At 47.4% G+C, this 22,889-nt stretch overlaps 3 protein-coding genes and 1 long non-coding RNA gene across 4 annotated transcripts; 3 read left to right on the plus strand and 1 right to left on the minus strand.

Moving 5' to 3' along the window:
* The first annotated feature begins 141 nt into the window (after nucleotides 1-141).
* Nucleotides 142-5,389, plus strand: LOC140358160 (keratin, type I cytoskeletal 50 kDa-like). The gene is made up of 8 exons (XM_072442846.1): nucleotides 142-433; nucleotides 2,036-2,164; nucleotides 2,908-2,990; nucleotides 3,148-3,304; nucleotides 3,416-3,577; nucleotides 3,710-3,835; nucleotides 4,081-4,301; nucleotides 5,266-5,389. The coding sequence occupies exons 1-8, from the start codon at nucleotides 185-187 to the stop codon at nucleotides 5,372-5,374; spliced, it is 1,236 nt and encodes a 411-aa protein (XP_072298947.1). The 5' UTR covers nucleotides 142-184; the 3' UTR covers nucleotides 5,375-5,389.
* LOC140358169 (uncharacterized) lies at nucleotides 4,207-5,321 on the minus strand. Its single transcript, XR_011926700.1, has 3 exons — nucleotides 5,218-5,321; nucleotides 4,706-4,754; nucleotides 4,207-4,326 (listed from the first exon to the last, which is right to left on the minus strand). It is a non-coding gene; the product is annotated as an uncharacterized lncRNA (long non-coding RNA).
* Nucleotides 5,390-12,843: 7,454 nt separating the features above from the next.
* Nucleotides 12,844-15,450, plus strand: LOC140358159 (keratin, type I cytoskeletal 13-like). The gene is made up of 9 exons (XM_072442845.1): nucleotides 12,844-13,049; nucleotides 13,144-13,339; nucleotides 13,576-13,658; nucleotides 13,726-13,882; nucleotides 13,955-14,116; nucleotides 14,199-14,324; nucleotides 14,440-14,514; nucleotides 14,603-14,742; nucleotides 15,317-15,450. The coding sequence occupies exons 1-9, from the start codon at nucleotides 12,859-12,861 to the stop codon at nucleotides 15,435-15,437; spliced, it is 1,251 nt and encodes a 416-aa protein (XP_072298946.1). The 5' UTR covers nucleotides 12,844-12,858; the 3' UTR covers nucleotides 15,438-15,450.
* A 4,051-nt stretch (nucleotides 15,451-19,501) lies between these two features.
* Nucleotides 19,502-22,889, plus strand: LOC140358162 (uncharacterized). Its single transcript, XM_072442848.1, has 2 exons — nucleotides 19,502-20,104; nucleotides 22,322-22,889. The coding sequence occupies exons 1-2, from the start codon at nucleotides 19,552-19,554 to the stop codon at nucleotides 22,684-22,686; spliced, it is 918 nt and encodes a 305-aa protein (XP_072298949.1). The 5' UTR covers nucleotides 19,502-19,551; the 3' UTR covers nucleotides 22,687-22,889.

Genomic DNA, 22,889 nt, shown 5'->3' on the forward strand with positions numbered 1-22,889 from the left:
GACAAACATCCATGTCCTGGAGAGAGCGAGGGGAGGGCGGGGGTCCTGGGGGAGGGGACACATGTCATCACTCAGGTGTCCCAGGTGTATGTGTGTGTGTATGTGTATGTGTGTGTGTCCTGGTCTTTAAAGGCTGCCTCCTGCCCTTCCTCCCTCTGCTCCAGCTCCAGCTCCAGCTCACACCATGACCTCTTTCTACCGCTCCTCATCCTCTTCGACCCGCCTGGGCTCCATGAGGGCCCCGAGCGTGTACGGCGGCGCGGGGGGCATGGGGGTCCGCGTGTCCAGTGCGAGCGCTCCCCGAAGCTACTCGTCTGGGGCCGGCATGGCTGCAGGAGCCGGCTTCAGTCTGTCCGACGCGCTGGACATCACAGACAGCAAGAAGGCCACGATGCAGAACCTGAACGACCGGCTCGCCAACTATCTGGACAAGGTACTGCTGTTGTTACTGCAAATACTACTGAAGATACTGTAACTGCTCCTGCAAATACTGTAAATACCACTGCCAACTATCTAGACAAGGTAATATTACTAATGTGAATATTATTACTATTACTGCTATGACTGGAGCTAATACTACCCTGACTATGATACGAATCAGAAAATATTACGACGTCACTTACACAGTAACACTTAAGCAGGACACTCCAGGTAAACTCTTCTAATGTACAATATTGTTATAAAACATGAGCTTCAACAACTAAATTCAGCCCCAAAATATTCCATCTATTTATTTGTTCAATATAGTGATTATACAGTACAGATATTATTACTACAAGGTGCACAATCTGAATCTAGGTCAGTAGTGATTGTAGTAATAAGAGTAGTAGTAGTTGTAGTGTATGAAGCAAAAGTACTTTGCGAAAAGGGCGTGGTCAAGACAGGTGCAGTGAAACAGAGACTTCACCTTCATTCAGCTGTACCATGAGGAAACACTGTCACCTCACAGCAAGAAGGTCCCTGGTTCAAATCCAGGACTGTATGGAGTCTTTCTCTGGAGTTTGCATGTTCTGCCTGAGTCTGGGGTTCCTTTGATTTGACTATCAAATATTAAAAATAACAAAAGTCAAATCTTGTCCAGCCTGATCCTGCAGGGTGTGGCCTGGACCTGCAGGGTGTGGCCTGGACCTGCAGGGTGTGGCCTGGACCTGCAGGGTGTGGCCTGGTCCTGAATGGACGTGGCCTGGTCCTGAATGGGCGTGGCATGAGTGTTCCAGGTGCTCAAAGAGAAGCCCATAAAAGAAGTGTTTGTCTGAAAGGAACACACACACACACACACACACCATAAATGTACCACCGTAAAATCCTCCAGCGACTGTCTGCTTCCCACTTGGGTTTGAACGTCATTTTAGAATCAATAATCAACCCTAAATATTTATACTCTTGGACCATTTTTATCATGTATCATACAACCACAGCCAGTGAAGGACATACAGTCGTTTTATCCGGATTCAGAAACAAACACGCCCGATTGAACCAGTTTTGTGCGGACGCCATTGTAGCCGATAGTTCCTTTACGTCTTGGACCTTCGATAGATGTCGATAATAACGTGTCATCTTTTGTACATTTGACATGTTGCAGAATGATAGGCAGATCGTTAATGCTGTATACTGTATCAGGTGAATAAGAGCGGGCCTAAGGTTGACCCTTGTGGTACACCATGCAACTATTCACTGACCCGTGCACCTTGCTGCTGGTTTTAGAGATCATTTTATCCACTGTGTTACCACTGAGGAGAAGTTCTATTTTTCAACTATTTCAAATTATAGTAAAAAAGAGGAAATAAAAAACTAAAAACGTTATATTTACAACTATCTATGCACAAAAAATAAGAATTTGTTCTTATTTGATGCCACTCATTATTAACAATGATCTATTTATTTGAGAACAAAACCTGGACTAAACTGACAATCTGAGTCTAAACCAGGAGTAAACTTCTTTGTACATGTCCTGCTCTGTGAGGGCTTTTGTTTACTTCAGGGTTTGCTCTTTAGCAGCAATAGAAATACTTTGTGTACTTTTTGTGTTGTCCAGGTTCGTTCTCTGGAAAAGGCCAACGGCGATCTAGAGCTGAAGATCCGCCAGTTTCTGGAAAATAAAACCAAACCTGAAGTACACGACCATGAGATGTTCAAAAACGTCATCTGCGACTTACAGGACCAGGTACTGAAAATACTGCAAATACTACTGCGAATACTGCAAATACTACTGCGAGTACTGCAAATACTACTGCGAGTACTGCAAATACTACTGAAAATACTGCAAATACTACTGCAAATACTACTGCAAATACTACTGCGAATACTGCAAATAATACTGCGAATACTGCAAATACTACTACGAATACTACAAATACTACTGCGAATACTCTTAATCAATACTTTTGATGCCACATTTGTCTCTTGGATAAAAAACTGAAGATACGTTAAAGTTTGAGGGGTCGTTTTGAGTATATTTAGATTCTTCACGTTGACGTAAACACTGGGGCCCAGATGAACGTCCTGACGTAAACGCTGGGGCCCAGATGAACTTCCTGAGGTAAACGCTGGGGCCCAGATGAAGGTCCTGACGTAAACGCTGGGGCCCAGATGAAGGTCCTGACGTAAACGCTGGGGCCCAGATGAAGGTCCTGACGTAAACGCTGGGGCCCAGAAGAACGTCCTGCAGAACAGACGCTCGTAGTGGGCTTGTCACTTTTTCACCTGGGGAAAGTGAAATGTGAGCGTCTCAGGGGAAGGGAGGGGCTCTCATTGTGTAAAACTGGAGCATGTTGGCTCCCAGGGGCCTTTTATTGTGAAAAGTGACACCTTAGTGACACTGTGGCCCCGTGGGAGCTGTGAGAAGGAGCAGTAGTACCCATGGGTGCTCAGGTCTGATTTCTGATTTAATTCAAACTCATGTTTCAGATTCTTGATGCGACTCGGAACAACGGCGCCCTCTACCTGGCCATCGACAACGCCAAACTAGCTGCAGACGACTTCAGGACCAAGTGAGTCACAGGGGCTCAGCAGCGCCCTGCAGCTGGAGGGTTTTCAGACTCACTTAATGCAGCCTCAGAGTTAGAGTTACAGAAGAACCACCAGAGGCAACTGTACAACACACAATGAAGCCACACACAGTTTTTTAACCCAGATGCCCTCACGCAGGTACGAGAACGAGCTGTCCATGCGTCAGTCTGTGGAGGCCGACATCGTGGGGCTGAAGAGGGTTCTGGATGAGCTGACTCTGGCGCGCTCAGACCTGGAGATGCAGATCGAGGCTTTGAAAGAAGAACTCATCTTGCTGAAGAAGAACCACGAGGAGGTGCGACTTCTGCTGCTGCACTGGAGCTTCTTTGTCTCCGAACAAATCAAGAACTTGTCTTCCTTTGTTCCTGTATCTCCTCTCACATTGTGTCTCCTCTCGTCTCCTCAGGACCTCTTGACCATGCGCTCTCAGATCTCGGGGACAGTGAACGTGGAGGTGGATGCTGCGCCTCAGCAGGACCTCAACGCCGTCATGGCCTCCATCAGAGAACACTACGAGACTGTGGCGTCCAAGAGCCGCAAAGAGCTGGAGACCTGGTTCCAGACCAAGGTAAGAACTGTGAGACAAGGTCAGAGGTCACTGTTAGCGCTGTCAAATGTCCAGCAGGAGAACATTGCACTAATTATAAGTGGTGAAAAGCTAAAGAAACTCACATGAGTCTTTACATTTCTCTCGCTTCAGACGGAGGACTTGAACCGGGAAGTGGCCGTCAGCACTGAAACGCTGCACTCGTCCAAATCTGAGATCAGCGAGGTCAAACGGACACTTCAGGGTCTGGAGATCGAGCTGCAGTCGCAACTCAGCATGGTAACACTCATGATACTAGCACTGATAGTAACATTACTACAACTGCAAATACTACTACAAGTACTGCTACTGCAAATACTACAACCACTAGCTTCACAAAACATAATCTGTAGTAAAGTCTGTAGTAAATCTGTGTGTGTCATGATGAGCTTTTAAGATAAATGCAGTTAAATCAAGTGTTCTCTGATCTCGCTTTTGTATCTGTGCTTTCTGTACTAAATGTAAATGTGATATGTTCTTTGCAGAAACAGTCTCTGGAGGGCACGCTGGCCGACACGCAGCAGCGCTTTGGTCAAATCCTCGACAGGTTCCAGAGGCAGGTGTCGTCTCTGGAGAAGCAGCTGGGCGCGCTCAGAGTGGACCTGGAGCGACAGGGACAGGAGTACGCCATGCTCCTGGACATCAAGACCAGACTGGAAATGGAGATCCAGGAGTACAGGAGGCTGCTGGATGGAGAGAGCTCAGTGTAAGACCTAAGACCTGGTCTAGACCTGAGACCACAGACTGGACCTGAGACCACCAGAGACCAGAGACCAGAGACCAGAGACCAGAGACCAGAGACCAGAGACCTGGGACCAGAGACCAGAGACCAGAGACCAGAGACCTGGGACCAGAGACCAGAGACCTGGGACCAGAGACCAGAGACCAGAGACCAGAGACCTGGGACCAGAGACCAGAGACCAGAGACCAGAGACCAGAGACCAGAGGCCTGAGACCTGAGACCAGAGACCAGAGACCAGAGACCTGGGACCAGAGACCAGAGACCAGAGACCAGAGACCAGAGACCAGAGACCAGAGACCAGAGACCAGAGACCAGAGACCAGAGACCAGAGACCTGGGACCAGAGACCAGAGACCAGAGGCCTGAGACCTGAGACCAGAGACCAGAGACCAGAGACCAGAGACCAGAGGCCTGAGACCTGAGACCAGAGACCAGAGACCAGAGACCTGGGACCAGAGACCAGAGACCAGAGACCAGAGACCAGAGACCAGAGACCAGAGACCAGAGACCAGAGACCAGAGACCTGGGACCAGAGACCAGAGACCAGAGGCCTGAGACCTGAGACCAGAGACCAGAGACCAGAGACCAGAGACCAGAGACCTGGGACCAGAGACCAGAGACCAGAGGCCTGAGACCTGAGACCAGAGACCAGAGACCAGAGACCAGAGACCAGAGACCAGAGACCAGAGACCAGAGACCAGAGACCAGAGACCAGAGACCAGAGACCAGAGACCTGGGACCAGAGACCAGAGACCAGAGGCCTGAGACCTGAGACCAGAGACCAGAGACCAGAGACCAGAGACCAGAGACCAGAGACCAGAGACCAGAGACCAGAGACCTGGGACCAGAGATCTCTTGCAGACCTGAGACCTGAACTAGACCTGAGACCTGGTTTAGTCCTGGTTCTGACTGTATCTCTGTTGTTTTAGTCCCATCCACAGTTCTAGTTCCACTCGGACTCAGAAAGTTCTGATTCTGACCCAAGAAGTGGAAGAAGACGAAGACGAAGACGAGGCTGAGGCTGAGGACGAGGACTAGGCCAGAATCCGACCGCTGAACCAGTCCTGAGCAGTTCAACAATAAATCTGATGAGCTGAAATGTGTCTTTAATTTGAATATTCTGTCTTTGTGTGAAAGTCCCTGAACATGACTCACGTTTACAGTCGATGCTCCAGATGATGTTCAAAGACTCCAGCACCAAACGCCTAACCTTTAGATTGAAAATGATTGATTTCAGAAACATTGTCTCGTTCAGGACTTCTCCATTAGCGTCCCACTAACCAATTTAGTCCGGCCGGTCCTGGTAAAATAAATAAACCATAATAAAACCATGTGCTGCGTTTATCCTCAGCGAACCATGTGACAGGATGTGATGTCATTTACACGCACGGTTCAGTCCTGGTGTAATCCAACTGTTAAATACCATTGCAAGTCGTGTGTGAATATTGGCTATAAAACGTAAAATTGTGGGTAAGTTTTGCCGTCCGGCCCTTGACAACAGCCCTCGGGAAAATCTGGCCTCTGGAAATCACAATTGAATAGTCCTGGTTGAGACCTTTGACCCACGTCGCAATGTTGACACACTTGAGTTATGTCAGGGCCGCGCTGACATCTCACAAAAATAAAAAAAACTATGCAAATCAAAACCGCACAAACAGCCCAGAGGTTTTCCTGCGGCGTCCTCTAGAGGGCGCTGTGGGGCGGAGTCGTTCTGATGCTCAGTGAGTCTCAGTGACACTTTACTTTGTAGAGAAAGGATTGTTGAGCTAAAAGTAGGAAGTACACAACTCTCACATGTAAATCCACGTAAATGTGCATCGACTCGGACAAAGACCCCAAGGGATGAGGACCACAGAAGAAGAGTCGCAGTGTGTTCATCAGTGCATAAGGGCAGACTCACTTTACTCGACACCAGACCACAACCAACTACACAACTACACACAACTACACATACACACAACCACACAACTACACAACCACACAACTACACAACCACACAACTACACAAACACACAACTACACAAACACACAACTACACAACCACACAACTACACAACCACACAACTACACAAACACACAACTACACAAACACACAACTACACAACCACACAACCACACAACTACACAACCACACAACTACACAAACACACAACTACACAAACACACAACTACACAACCACACAACTACACAAACACACAACTACACAAACACACAACTACACAAACAAACAACTACACAACCATACAAACACACAAACACACAACCACACAACTACACAAACACACAACCACACTACACAACCACACAACTACACAAACACACAAACAAACAACTACACAACCATACAAACACACAAACACACAACTACACAAACACACAACTACACAAACAAACAACTACACAACCATACAAACACACAAACACACAAACACACAACTACACAAACACACAACTGCACTACTGCGTTTAAGACTTTTATTTTCCACATTTCTGCAGTTCCACATCCTGTTTCACTCACAGTTCCTTCAGTGTCTCTGGGCAGCGTCCAAGCCACGGGTCCAGGCCACGAGTCCAGGACACGGGTCCAGGCCACGAGTCCAGGACACGGGTCCAGGACACGAGTCCAGGCCATGGTCCAGGCCACGAGTCCAGGACACGGGTCCAGGCCATGAGTCCAGGCCATGGTCCAGGCCACGAGTCCAGGACACGGGTCCAGGACACGAGTCCAGGCCATGGTCCAGGCCACGAGTCCAGGACACGGGTCCAGGCCATGAGTCCAGGCCATGGTCCAGGCCACGGGTCCAGGCTAGTTCGCGTTCAGCTGCAAGTTGAAGTGTCCAATGAGAGCGCAGCACAAACCTCCTGCAGCCCAATCGGGTTCAACTGGAAAGGCATTTGTGGAGCACAATTCAAACACAAGGCAATTCAAAGTGCTTCACACGACAGGAGAAAAAGTGCAATAAAATCACAAAGAACATGACAGAAATCACAATAACTGAGACCTTATGTCCTCCTGGTGCAGTCAAAGGCCTTTAGAGGGGATAAAAGAGTGAAACAGCACCATCTAGTGGCCATTCAGGCACAGGTCAATATCTCCCACTGTTGCACTATATTCAGTCTTTTGCTTTAGTGTTAAACCGTGAGATGGTCAAAGCTTTTTACAGCTGCACGTGTTCGTCTGATGTGAAGAAAGTCTCTGCATCTGAACGGCACAAATGAACTGTAGAACACACTTATTCTGAATTGTGTTTTCAGTGTCGATGGGGCGTGAGTTTCTGTGACTTGTCTCTGAAATAACATTGTCAGTGCAGAAGTGCACAGGTATGCAGTACCTTTTTGTGGACTCTGTGCACTCCGTCTGAACTTTGTCAAGTATTTGAACAGGAAAGAAGAACAGGATCCACTTTTATGTTAGTTTCTGTGAAGAGTTAAAGACGATTGTAGCATTTTAAACATGATAAAGTTTCCTGCATCGCCTCAGAAGCTCTGATCTGCTGTAAGAGTCCATCTAAAGTGTATCTAAAGTGGGTCTAAAGTGTATCTAAAGTGAGTCTAAAGTGAGTCTTTTGTATCTAAATCAAATCTAAAGAATGTTAAGTCCATCTAAAGCCTTTACCTGGAAACCAAAGCTGCTGAACTGAACCGTCACAGATCTGAACCAGTTGAACAGCAAAGTGAAGCAGCAGCCAGCGTTAGACGAGTGGATCTTATCTTAAATCTTAAATGAGTGTTTTTATACATATGTTACTCAGTTCTGTGTTTTGTCTGTTTTTATGTAACATGTTCAGGACCAGGTCTGGAAATTAACTGGACAAAGCCTTTATTATTATTAAGATAAGATAAGATAAGATAATCCTTTATTGTCCCACATGGAGAAATTCCATTAGGTTATTATTTTCAATGAGACAATGTTGTTTCCCTTTTAAAGTCAGCTAAAGTCCTTTAAATTAGAACATTTTTCAAAATGGAGCTGTTTTTGCAAATGAACTCATGATTTCAAGAGTATAAAGTCTATTATATCTGGATAATGATTTGGAAGATTAACATGTTACTTTATGACACTGTATTCAATTCCGGCCTGTCGTGGCCCCGTGAGGCCAGAGCCGGTACTACATCAGCCCTGTGAGTATTTGAACATGAAGTATTTTCACTATTTGTACAGTGAGTTTCGGTCGAACTGAGAGAGCTGCTGACTGACAGTTTCACTGGAACTGTCAACCTCCTCCTCTTCTGCTCCTCTTCCTCCTCTTCTGTTCCTCCTCCTCCTCTTCTGCTCCTCTTCCTCCTCTTCTGCTCCTCCTCCTCCTCTTCTGCTCCTCTTCCTCCTCTTCTGCTCCTCTTCTGCTCCTCTTCCGCTCCTCTTCCGTCTCTTCTGCTCCTCCTCCTCCTCTTCTGCTCCTCTTCTGCTCCTCCTCCTCCTCTTCTACTCCTCTCCCTCCTCTTCAGCTCCTCCTCTTCAGCTCCTCCTCCTCTTCTCCTCTTCTCCTCCTCCTCCTCTTCTCCTCTACTCCTCCTCTCCTCTTCTGCTCCTCCTCCTCCTCTTCTCCTCTTCTCCTCCTCCTCTCCTCTTCTGATCCTCCTCTTCTCCTCTTCTGCTCCTCCTCCTCTTCAGCTCCTCCTCCTCTTCTACTCCTCTCCCTCCTCTTCAGCTCCTCCTCTTCAGCTCCTCCTCCTCTTCTCCTCTTCTCCTCCTCTTCTGCTCCTCCTCCTCTTCTCCTCTACTCCTCCTCTCCTCTTCTGCTCCTCCTCCTCCTCTTCTCCTCTTCTCCTCCTCCTCTCCTCTTCTGATCCTCCTCTTCTCCTCTTCTCCTCTTCTCCTCCTCTCCTCTTCTGATCCTCCTCTTCTCCTCTTCAGCTCCTCCTCCTCTTCTGCTCCTCCTCCTCCTCTTCTGCTCCTCCTCCTCTTCTGCTCCTCCTCTTCCTCTTCTCCCCTTCAGCTCCTCCTCCTCTTCTGCTTCTCCTCCTCCTCTTCTCCTCCTCTGCACCAATAATGTCCATGTTTTTGAAAAGTTTGATTCAAATAAAATAAAGGTTTTTCTCTGTTCAACTGGAGTTTGTTGAACTTTGAACCATCAAAAGTCAATAAACGTGTTTCTGCCTCTGCTCCTTCAGTGTCTCTGGTGAAACCTGTCAGGAGCCGAGGACCTGGACCAGGACCAGGACCTGGACCTGGACCAGGACCAGGGACAGGACCAGGATCAGGATCAGGATCAGGATCAGGATCAGGATCAGGACCAGGACCAGGGACAGGGACAGGGACAGGGACAGGACCAGGACCAGGACCTGGACCAGGACCAGGACCAGGACCTGGACCTGGACCTGGACCAGCACCAGGACCTGGACCTGGACCTGGACCTAGACCAGGACCAGGACCAGGACCAGGACCAGGACCAGGACCAGGAACAGGACTTGAACCTGTGAGCCGGTGGTGCGCGGGCGTCCTGCTGCGCCGCTGTGGCACCTGTCAGCGCCGAGGACTGAAGCATGTCGCCGCGGAGCCGGTTCTGCTGTTACGTAACTCCGCCCCCCCGCAGGTCAGAGGTCGCTCTCATGCCGCGTGACAGGCAAAAATGTGCCACGCCCCAAAAGGTGAGAGAGTCCAAAAGAGTGTAAAAGAGCTTGATGAGGGTTTGTGAGAGCGAGGAAGGGTTAGAAAGGTTTAAAGACGCTCTTATTTCAGTGCTTGATGACCACTCAGCCATAATCGCCTTTCTCCACTGTTTCCATGGAGACGGTGCAGCAGGAGTCCAATCCGACCCAGGACACGCTCTCATAAAGTGCCTTCAGTCCGAGCGGGTCTTCTGTGGCTGAAATCAAACAGGACATGTTATTTTACAGGAAAAGATGTGAATCAAACACATGAAACCTCCAGATTTCATGAACCAGGACCAGACCAGGACCAGACCAGGACCAGACCAGGACCAGGCCAGGACCAGGACCAGACCAGGGCCAGACCAGGACCAGGACCAGAACCAGGACCAGACCAGGGCCAGACCAGGACCGGACCAGAACCAGAACCAGGACCAGGGTTAGACCGGGGCCACACCGGGACCAGACTAGGACCAGACCAGGGCCAGGACCAGGACCAGGACCAGGACCAGGACCAGACCAGGGCCAGACCAGGGCCAGACCAGGACCAGGACCAGGGCCAGACCAGGGCCAGACCAGGGCCAGACCAGGACCAGACCAGAACCAGGACCAGGGTTAGACCAAGGCCAGACCAGGACCAGACTAGGAGCAGGACCAGACCAGGACCAGGACCAGGGCCAGGACCAGACCAGGGCCAGACCAGGACCAGACCAGGGCCAGACCAGGACCAGACCAGGGCCAGACCAGGACCAGACCAGGACCAGGACCAGACCAGGACCAGGACCAGGACCAGACCAGGACCAGGACCAGGACCAGGGCCAGACCAGGACCCACAAACACACACGAGCCGAGCGTTTGGACCTAAACCACAAACACTCAAACAGACAAAAAAAGCATAATTGCAAAAATATATATAAAACATTCTTCTATGAACTTAACTTACTGACTCCAAAGCTTCAGAGACAGAATGGTTTGAGTCTCTGTTCTGGTGCGAGGCTGAGGGTTTGTGTTTCAGACCAGTGCAGACTTGATCTGACTTTTACTTGAATATTTGAGGTACTTTAGCCTATGCAAATCAACACAAAAGTACACAAAAGTACACAGGGACAGTGCAGTGTGATCATGTCAGAGCAGAGCCTCAGGAAACGTGCAAATGTCAGAGGAAAGTTCAGTTTGAAAGGATCTCAACAGGATTCAAAAAGACCAGGACCAGGACCAGGACCAGGACCGGACCAGGACCAAACCAGGACCAGGACTAGGACCAGGACCAGGACCAGACCAGGGCCAGACCAGGGCCAAACCAGGATCAAACCAGGACCAGACCAGGACCAGGACCAGGACCAGACCAGGACCAGACCAGGACCAGACCAGGACCAGGACCAGGACCAGACCAGGACCAAACCAGGACTAGGACCAGGACCAGACCAGGGCCAGACCAGGGCCAAACCAGGACCAAACCAGGACCAGACCAGGACCAGGACCAGGACCAGACCAGGACCAGGACCAGGACCAGACCAGGACCAAACCAGGACCAGGACTAGGACCAGGACCAGACCAGGGCCAGACCAGGGCCAAACCAGGACCAGACCAGGACCAGGACCAGGACCAAACCAGGACTAGGACTAGGACCAGGACCAGGACCAGGACCAGGACCAGGACCAGGACCAGGACCAGGACCAGGACCAGGACCAGGACCAGGACCTCCATCATTGTACACAGTATTTGGAGCAGGATGTCTACACTGTTTATTATTGGGCCTAAAACGTTTGTCTGCCAAGATATTTATGATTAAATATCTGTACTTGTGCGTTCGTACAGACGATCAATTTCATGTTCTGTCGTTTCAGTGCAGAATGGCCCCTCTTACTCTGCTTTTTGAACAGATCTAAAACAACAAAGTCATGGAGTAAATGAGACGAAACAGTCTCAAAGACGACACAGTTTCACACAGTTGAACATGGATTGTGCATAAAGTTCAACTATATTTGTCTTTTATATTCATCTTTAAATATAATACGGTTTTTTTTTGTAGACTTTCAGGGTTTGCTCCACACATGTGAAACAAAGATAAACTTGCACAAAATGTATTCCACTTAAGCTTAATAACAAACTAACCCTTAACCCCAACCTCTCTTTTCATTCCTCTGGTTCACACCTCATTCTTCTGTGACATTTACAAACTTTCACCACTCGCCTTGAGGCCGAGCTGCAGCCGCACCCTCCTCAAGCAGCCCAGCAGCCGGCCCACCAACTAGGCCAGCAACAGGCCCAGCAACCAGCCCAGCAACTGGCCCACTAACCGGCCCACCAACTGGAAAATTAATACTTTATAGAAAAATGTTGAAAGTTGGAGATCCCAGGATGTGCCCCTGGTTCAGAGGGTCTTTCAGGTTGAGTTTTTGCTCAGAGGATTAGAACCGTCTCTGTGGCAGAAGCAGAATGCATCACTGACCTAAATGAGGGAAACTGGACAGAAAATGCCTTTGTGTCCTTCAGATCTAAAAGGTCAATGAGACTTGTATCTTCTCTGAGCCCGAGTCCTGCAGCGTCACAAACATCTCTCAAGCCAAATGGATTTTCTCTGTTGGAAATTGAAAAATCTTCCCGTTGATTGGGTTTTACCATATTTTGCAGGATGAAAAGTTTTCCCTGTAATATTAAAATGGATCTGAAAGTGCAACTTTTATCACAGTTTACACAGTCAATCGTTCATTGACAGCTGTGGGGAAAGTTGCCTTTACACTTTTTATCACTGAGTGTGAAATGTGTCGCGCGCGCACCGGTCCGGCCAGTCGCACTTGTCTGTGGCCCCGCCCCTTGTTCCTAAGGATGATTGACAGCTGGTCTCGGCGTGGGCAGGGTCTGGTGTATAAAAAGCGCGTGGTCCTGAGCTCTTCACTCTCCTCCTCTGAGTCTGCACAGAGAACACAACATGTCCACGTACCGCTCCTCCTCTCGCTCCGTGCGCTCCTCCGGTGGCTCCATGCTCGGCTCCGGGATGATGCGCTCCGGCTCCGTGTACGGCGGCGCGGGCGGCTCCGGGATCCGCATCTCCTCCTACGGTGGTGGCGTCTCTGCCTCTTCTGGCGCGCTCGGCTTCGGGGCAGGTGGAGCGGAAGACAGGTGAGTGCGCAGGGGACAGGTGCAACCAGGGCACAGGTGCATCCAGGGGAGATGGGACAGAATTCTAAATGGGGATTGTGTGTTTCGTGTTAAGCGTGATCGGGAATGAGAAGTTCACCATGCAGAACCTGAACGACCGTCTGGCCACGTACCTCGCCAAAGTGGCCACTCTGGAGAAGTCCAACGCCGACCTGGAGCTGAAGATCCGTGGGTATGTGGAGAGCCGCGTGGGACCGGCCACTAGAGACTACACAGGCTTCTACGTCACCATCGCTGAGCTCAACAACAAGGTAAGGAATATACTAACACGTATAATACTAATACTATTACTGCAGTACAGCCAGGACTTCACCACCATCAGCCATAGACTAAATACTACAGACAAATAAAACTGCTCCAGCTGCAGAGACTGTAACAATACTCACTACTGCTACTGCGTCAGAGTACTACTGTACTACTACCGTTACTGCGACGGAGTACTTCTACTAAAGTACTCCGTCCACAGTAGAACATTTCTGTGTTTCAGATCCAAGCCGGCATCCTATTGAATGGCTCCGTGCACTTGTCCATCGACAACGCTCGCCTCGCCGCAGACGACTTCAAGATGAAGTAAGAATATTCAAGTACTACGACAACATGAGTACTGCTCTTGTCTAACCCGGATGCCCTCCTTTAGGTACGAGAACGAGCTGTCCATGCGTCAGTCTGTGGAGTCCGACATCGCGGGGCTGAAGAGGGTTCTGGATGAGCTGACTCTGGCACGCTCAGACCTGGAGATGCAGATCGAGGGGCTGAGAGAAGAGCTCATCTTCCTCAAGAAGAACCACGAGGAGGTGCTCAGGGTTCCTTTGGGGGCTCTTGGGTTCTCTTTATAAAGGTAAACACTCACCTGGTGTATTGTGCAGGAGCTGCTGGCCCTCCGGTCTCAGATGAGTGGTCAGGTCCATGTGGAGGTGGACGCTGCTCCTCAGGAAGACCTCACCAAAGTCATGGCTGACATTCGTGAGCACTACGAGTCTGTGACCGCCAAGAACCAGAGGGAGCTGGAGGGATGGTTCCACACCAAGGTACAAACTGCACCGGGCCGTTATTAAATACTCTGGGTTATTGGCTGACCCCATTGACCCCATGCCTTTGTTCCGCCCACAGACCGAGGCGCTGAACAAAGAAGTTGTGACTCAAACTGTGACGCTGCAATCGACTCGCTCTGAAGTCACCGACACCAAACGTACTCTGCAGAGTCTGGAGATCGAGCTGCAGTCCATGCTCAGTATGGTGAGTGTCCACTACTGTAATACTACTGTGAATATGATTACTACTGCAAATACTTCTTTAAATATTACTGCTGACACTGTGCAGGAGACGTTTTAAGAGAGTTTGTGTTATGCAGAAATCGTCCCTGGAGATGTCGCTGGCCGAGACGCAAAACCGCTATGCAGTGAAGCTCCAAGGATACCAGAACCAGGTGAGGGCCGGGACCGAGTCTGGACCGGGTCATTTACACGTTCACACATTCGTTTACAGGAGACCACCCTCTCACTCCCTCTGTGCAGGTGACGTCGATGGAGGAGCAGCTGGTGGCCCTCAGAAGAGATCTGGAGCGTCAGCAGCAGGAGTACAACGTGCTCCTGGACATCAAGACCAGGCTGGAGATGGAGATCGCCGAGTACAGGAGACTGCTGGAGGGAGAAAGGTGAGACACGTGGAGGAGAAATAAAGCAAGGCGAGACCGCGGGTGATTCAGATGCATCAGATTGAAAGTTCCACTGTCGTTCTGTCCTGATATATTGTTCATATGAGAGCTGCAACGAATGATTATTGTAGCGTTCAACATCAAAGGGTTCATTTTTATAAACACATTTTGAACCAAGTAACGGCGTAAATATGTGACTGAAGGATTCTAGAGTGAGAATGTATGACTAAAGTGTATTATTCATTAAAATAGTGTATTTCTGTTTGACATTTTATTAATGCAACCGTCTTTGTGTTTTAGATTTTTTTTTTTTTTTTTTTGGATCATTTGATTAATCTTTGGCAGCTCTAATACACAAATGTTTCTAAAAAGAATAGGAATTAAAATTGACCTTTGTTTGACCCCCATTTTGATTGCTTTATCAGTTCTCAAAATCAGTTTGAAATACTTTTATATCAGTCACACATGTATCTGTACTTTCACTTAATAACAAAATGGAGTACTTCCTTTACTTCCTGGTGTGTTGCCTGTGTCGTGTCATGTGACTAAAGCCCGCGCTCTGGTTGGTCCGCAGTCTGACGTCCACCTCCACCAAGACCACAAAGACTCGCGTCGTCACCGTCGTCGAGGAAGTGGTGGACGGTCATGTGGTGTCCAGCTCATCCTCCTCCTCCGCCACCATCCTAGCCAACTGAAGCCCCGCCCACGGCACCGCAACGGGCCAATGGGCACGCGGCGAGCATGGACAGCGCCGCTGCATCCACGGGCAACCAAGAGAAGGGTGAAAATTACAAATAAAGGAGAGCGTAAAACATTTGTCTGTTTGTGGTCTGTCTTTTCTTTTTTGGAGAAGTTTGTGCTCAAGGAAAAGTAAAGTTTCCTCACCATTATTCCTCAAGTCTAAGTACAAAGTAGTGGTCCCAGAAATGACTGAAGTACTGCGTCATGACCAGCAGGGGACAGTAACAATGTATAAAAGTAAAAGGACTGAACTTAAGTTAAAGATTTTTTTTTAAAATGTTTCTGTATAGATTTTCTTCTTCTGTAGTTGTGTGTCTTCTGTAGTTGTGAGTCTTCTGTAGTTGTGAGTCTTCTGTAGTTGTGAGTCTTCTGTAGTTGTGAGTCTTCTGTAGTTGTGTGTCTTCTGTAGTTGTGCGTCTTCTGTAGTTGTACTTCTTCAGTAGTTGTGTGTCTTCTGTAGTTGTACTTCTTCAGTAGTTGTGCGTCTTCTGTAGTTGTACTTCTTCAGTAGTTGTGTGTCTTCTGTAGTTGTGCGTCTTCTGTAGTTGTGCGTCTTCTGTAGTTGTGCGTCTTCTGTAGTTGTACTTCTTCAGTAGTTGCGCGTCTTCTGTTGTATGAACATTTTTACTTAAAAACATAAGTAGATTTTGAACGTGATACTTTTACTTGAGTAATTGTCCGCACACATATCTGTACTTTTACTTCAGTAACAAAAGTGAGTACTTCCACTTCTGATCATGAGTAAAAGTACAGATACATCGGCTCAAATGGGATGTGAAGATTCAGGTTACAATATAATCGTTAAAAAACAAAAAATACAATGGCATATATATATGCCATTATTACCTAAGTTAAAGTACTGAAGTATTGGCTGTAGAATGTGCTGAAAAATTGCAAGTACTTTTTTTAACAAATAATTTTAAATAAGTGTTGATCAAAAATAATTAGATTGACTTTGACAAGACGCAAATTGTGTTTTGGTTTGATCCTGAAACTATACACATACATACACACACATTGACACACATTTAAACACATATAAACACATTTAAACGCATAGACACACATTTAAACACATATAAACACATTTAGACACATATAAACACATTTAAACACATATAAACACACTTAAACACACGTAAACACATTTAAACACATATAAACACAGACACATTTAAACACATTTTTAAAACACATATAAACACATAAACACATTTAAACACAGACACACATTTAAACACGTAAACACAGACACACATTTAAACACATATAAACACATAGACACACACATTTAAACACATAGACACACATAGACCCACACATTTAAACACATAAACACATTTAAACACATAGACCCACACATTTAAACACAAACACATTCAAACACACAGACACACACATTTAAATACATGTAAACACATATAAACACATAGACACACACATTTAAACACATAAACACATAGACACACATTTAAATACATGTAAACACATATAAACACATAGACACACACATTTAAACACATAAACACATAGACACACACATTTAAACACATTTAAACACATAGACACACATAGACCCCCAATTTAAACACATAAACACATAGACACGGATATAAACGCATTCAAACACACAGACACACACATTTAAACACATTTAAACACATATAAACACATATAGACACATTTAAACACATTTAAGCACATATAAACACATATAGACACATATAAACACATTCAAACACACAGACACACACATTTAAATACATTTAAACACATATAAACGCATAAACACACACATTTTAAGAACACATATAAACACATTTAGACATATAAACACATAGACACACACATTTAAACATATTAGAATCTGATATGAACAAGTATATATAAATAACACTACATAAAAATGAATAAACCTGACAACACTGCCTTTTGTGAACAGTTTTATAACGGCTGGATCTGTAACAAAACTGAATAAAACGGTCCGTAAAGAAATTATAATTTAGAGTTTAAAATGACTTCAAAGAGAGATGGGTTTATGATAATGAGGCTTTTCCTCTCCTGACACAGGAGTCTGACCAGAAAAAGAGGGAAACTATTCTAAAAGACCTGCATCAGCCGATTCCACGCCCTGCAGGAACCAGAACCACAGAACTTTAGACCCACAGGACCAGAACCACAGAACTTTAGACCCACAGGACCAGAACCACAGAACTATAGACCCACAGGAACCAGAACCACAGAACTTTAGACCCACAGGACCAGAACCACAGAACTATAGACCCACAGGAACCAGAACCACAGAACTTTAGACCCACAGGACCAGAACCACAGAACTATAGACCCACAGGACCAGAACCACAGAACTATAGACCCACAGGAACCAGAACCACAGAACTTTAGACCCACAGGACCAGAACCACAGAACTATAGACCCACAGGAACCAGAACCACAGAACTTTAGACCCACAGGACCAGAACCACAGAACTATAGACCCACAGGACCAGAACCACAGAACTATAGACCCACAGGAACCAGAACCACAGAACTTTAGACCCACAGGACCAGAACCACAGAACTATAGACCCACAGGACCAGAACCACAGAACTATAGACCCACAGGACCAGAACCACAGAACTATAGACCCACAGGAACCAGAACCACAGAACTTTAGACCCACAGGACCAGAACCACAGAACTATAGACCCACAGGAACCAGAACCACAGAACTTTAGACCCACAGGACCAGAACCACAGAACTATAGACCCACAGGACCAGAACCACAGAACTATAGACCCACAGGAACCAGAACCACAGAACTTTAGACCCACAGGACCAGAACCACAGAACTATAGACCCACAGGAACCAGAACCACAGAACTTTAGACCCACAGGACCAGAACCACAGAACTATAGACCCACAGGACCAGAACCACAGAACTATAGACCCACAGGAACCAGAACCACAGAACTATAGACCCACAGGAACCAGAACCACAGAACTTTAGACCCACAGGACCAGAACCACAGAACTATAGACCCACAGGACCAGAACCACAGAACTATAGACCCACAGGAACCAGAACCACAGAACTATAGACCCACAGGACCAGAACCACAGAACTATAGACCCACAGGAACCAGAACCACAGAACTTTAGACCCACAGGACCAGAACCACAGAACTATAGACCCACAGGACCAGAACCACAGAACTTTAGACCCACAGGACCACAACCACAGAACTATAGACCCACAGGAACCAGAACCACAGAACTATAGACCCACAGGACCAGAATCACAGAACTATAGACCCACAGGAACCAGAACCACAGAACTATAGACCCACAGGACCAGAACCACAGAACTATAGACCCACAGGAACCAGAACCACAGAACTATAGACCCACAGGACCAGAACCACAGAACTATAGACCCACAGGAACCAGAACCACAGAACTATAGACCCACAGGACCAGAACCACAGAACTATAGACCCCCACAGGACCACAACAACAGAAATTTAGACCCACAGGACAAGAACCACAGAACTTTAGACCCACAGGACCAGAACCACAGAACTATAGACCCACAGGAACCAGAACCACAGAACTATAGACCCACAGGACCAGAACCACAGAACTATAGACCCCCACAGGACCACAACAACAGAAATTTAGACCCACAGGACAAGAACCACAGAACTTTAGACCCACAGGACCAGAACCACAGAACTATAGACCCACAGAACTATAGACCCACAACCACAGAACTATAGACCTAGAGGACCAGAACCACAGATCTTTAGACCCACAGAACTATAGACCCACAGGACCAGAACCACAGAAATATACACCCATAACCACAGAACTATAGACCCACAGGACCACAACCACAGAAATTTAGACCCACAGGACAAGAACCACAGAACTATAGAACCGCAGCCCACCAGCAGGGGGCGGCCTGCACCGTGTCCGTGCCGATAATATGATACAGTACATCCATGGTCCGTGCGCACCGGAAGTGCCCGTGTTGTGATTGAGATGGATGTGGAGTTGATGTTGTGATGGAGGATTGTGGAGGTTTGGACGCGGCGGACGCGGATGCGCCGCTGTCCGCGGGTTTATTGGACAAATACGGCTCGGTTTTACGCACTATGAGGGCTCCTGGCGCGGACGAGACGCAGCTGCTGCGCAGCAGAAAGAGAAACTTCTCTGAAGCGGAGGTGGACGCGCTGCTGCGGTGCGTCTGCGCGCGCAGAAAGAAGCTGCTCCTGACGTCTGTGGACGGAGTCCCGCGATGGCAGCGCAGTTTGATGTGGAAGCAAGTGACCGAGGCCGTGAACGTGGCCAGCGGACACCAGAACCGCAGGACCACCAGAGAGATCAAGAAGAAGTGGTCCGACATCAAGATTGAGGCAAAAAAGAGGTACAAGTCCGCGGCTGAGCGCGGCGATGACGCGCTGCTCAGACCGCAGGACAAACGCATCATATGCATTCTAGACTCGGGTCAGAACTGGGACCGGGACCAAGCCCCGGGGCCCATAGTGAAGCTGGAGCCGGGCCCCGGGCCCACGATCATTCACGTGACCACCGTGAAAAGCGAGCCGCAGCTCAGCGGTGAGAGAGGAGCAGGTTATTAAAATACATCAGAGCAAAGTAAAAGTACAAATCACACTGAGTGCAAAAGTACAGTGGCCCCAGAGGGCAAAACGCATAAACAAATACACACATATTCTACACACAAAAAACATTTCTGGTTGTATTTATATGTAATACTCCACAGTGGTAGTATTTATATTTGCTACTCCACAGTTGTGGTAGTATTTATATGTAGTCGTATTGGAGGTAGTAGCCCACTGTTTTGTGTGGAGCCTTTGAATCACAGAGCCCCAGTGTTTAAAGCACACATATGAAATTTTAACTTTTTCTCTCTTTTTTTTCTGTTATTGTTCCCTCATCAAAAACATACCTGGAGTTTAATGTCATTCACTCTAGTTTGACGAATGGTTAGATAGTCCTTTCCCTCCGAGTGTCAAAAACACTTCACGTTCTGGATCTTTTCAATCTGTGACGTGGCTCTGAGAATCTTCTCTGCTGTTTTTAAGTCCATAAATCATCTCTTCAATTTCTCCCGTCTAAACACGATCAGAACAACTGTGTGCTGAGACAAGCATGAACGGTGAGATGTTTATCTTAAAGGCGTAATGGACGATTTTTCGCCGATTTGAAAACTCCCGCCGTGCGGACGCACAAAAAAAGCAAAGTGAGTTTGTTTATTATCGCGACGGATCGCATCGCATCTCTCGTCTCCCGTAGAGTTCCATCTCTTCTGAGCCAGCTCGAACTGTCTTTCTCTGTCTTAATTTTGTCCCGTACACTGAGGGAACTATATTATGATAGATCCATGCGCTTAGACACAGGGAAACGTGCTGCTCTCCTGGGGACGAGCCAGAACGAGGCTGCAGGTGAACAGTAGGTGAGTTCTATGATTGATACGTGGCAGGACTAATCAGCAGTCCACGCCGAGGAAATGAGACTCAAATTTGGTGCCAAAAAATCGTCCATTACGCCTTTAAACTGTTGAGTGCTGGCGCCATCTACTTGCTGCAGAGGGAATTACACAGTCTCATGGGAACCAGCAGAGTTCCATGTGTGTTATAAAAACATTTTGTTTAGTTCTAAAACATGAGAGGCCACACTAAAGGTGTGGCCTCTCATGGCATGTTTAAAGGCTAATAGCACATTATGCAGAATATTTGTCCTCTAAACATGGCCACGGCTTTAATTGCATCAGTTGTGGACACATTGGCGCTGACCGACCAGAGCGTGAGTTTTTTTAAATTTATTATTATGGGACTCCAAATTTGAACCCCTGAATATGTAAAGTTTGTTGAAAAGTGTTATTTGACCCAGTAGCGCGCCCTCAAACAACAAGTTTGCCTGTTTGCCATATACATTTCAACCCACACATTTCCACATAATGCTGAATAAAAACATAACCTCATCTTATCTAACCATGTGACGTGAGAGTGTCTGACTAACAAATTGAGGGGAAGGGGCTGTGTGGGCTGAAGGATGAGGGGCGTGTCACGAGGAGAGGGCCTTTAACACTGTCATGGAATCAGACATACACCGATGCTATTCCTTAACACATTGAGAACACAATTCAACTTAGAATATGAAACGACACAGAAAGATCAGACATTTGTATGGCATGCATGGGAGAAAACGCGGGGACTGTGTCAGCCAAGCCGTTGTAAGGAGCCTGGCTGACCCTCCTGCGTCTCACCCCCGCGTCTCACACCGTTTTTTCCCATGCTGGTTGGTTTTATTAGATATTCTGGAATAGGCGGGTCACATTTCTCATTGGTCAGCCTCACATCAAGGCACTTGGTATTTTTCCGTAGAGATAAAGCCTGCAAGGGGGGGTGCAACTCCCCCCCTGGGGCAACATTCTTTGGTCCATCTTTATGATACCTTCACAAACAAATGCAGTTTGTCACACACCCGTTCTTCTCTTAGACTAATGATGCAGATAAAATATCACTATTATGCAGATAAAATACATCACAGAAATATACTCATATATTCACATTTTATCACAAACACTGATTCCAGTTGTGCCACGGAATTTGGTGTGTGTTTTGAATAACTGTGTTTGTGTGTGCTTCTTTTTGCTGATGTGTTTTGCACTTCAGGGCCACTGGGAGCACAGGTCAAAAGCTGCTGCTCATCTGATGCTTTTGTCGGCCGTAATTTAGGACTGAACTTCATCTGGAAATACATTTGATGACGTTTGGATCATACACTGATTTTTTTCTGTTTTTATTTCAGAGTCTGAGCCCAGCTCCTCCTCTCCACCTGCGTCCACTGAGCATGCTCAAACCGACCCACAGACAGAGCAGGCTAAGATGGACCTGTGCACAGACCTGTCCACTGAATGCGCTCAGACGGAGCTATCCACGCAGCTGCCCATAGAGGTGCACATGGAGCAACAGACCCCAGCACACTGTAAATGCACTGAGCATGCTCAGAGGACATCATACACAGAGCATGCTCAGTGCGCTCCCAGCTCTGACCTGATGGTGGCGCTGCTGAGGAACCAGCAGCAGATCCTGGAGACTCTGAGGAACATGAACGACACGTTCAGTCACATCAGCTCCTCCCTGAAGGACATCAGCCACAGCCTGAGGAGATGACACAAGGAGCCATGACCAATCACAGACCAGCGAAAGAGAGAGCTGACCAATCACAGGCCAGCGAGAGAGAGTTGACCAATCACAGGCCAGCAGGAGAGAGCTGACCAATCACAGGCCAGTGAGACCAGAGACTGGTCCTGCAGCACTGAACCAGGAGAAACTTTGATCTTGTAATTTGTACATATAAATTATTTTGAGCCTTG

Source organism: Eucyclogobius newberryi, unplaced genomic scaffold (assembly GCF_026437365.1).
Source record: "Eucyclogobius newberryi isolate DKJ021-1_F unplaced genomic scaffold, fEucNew1.0.hap1 SCAF_13, whole genome shotgun sequence".
Lineage (NCBI taxonomy): Eukaryota > Metazoa > Chordata > Actinopteri > Gobiiformes > Gobiidae > Eucyclogobius > Eucyclogobius newberryi.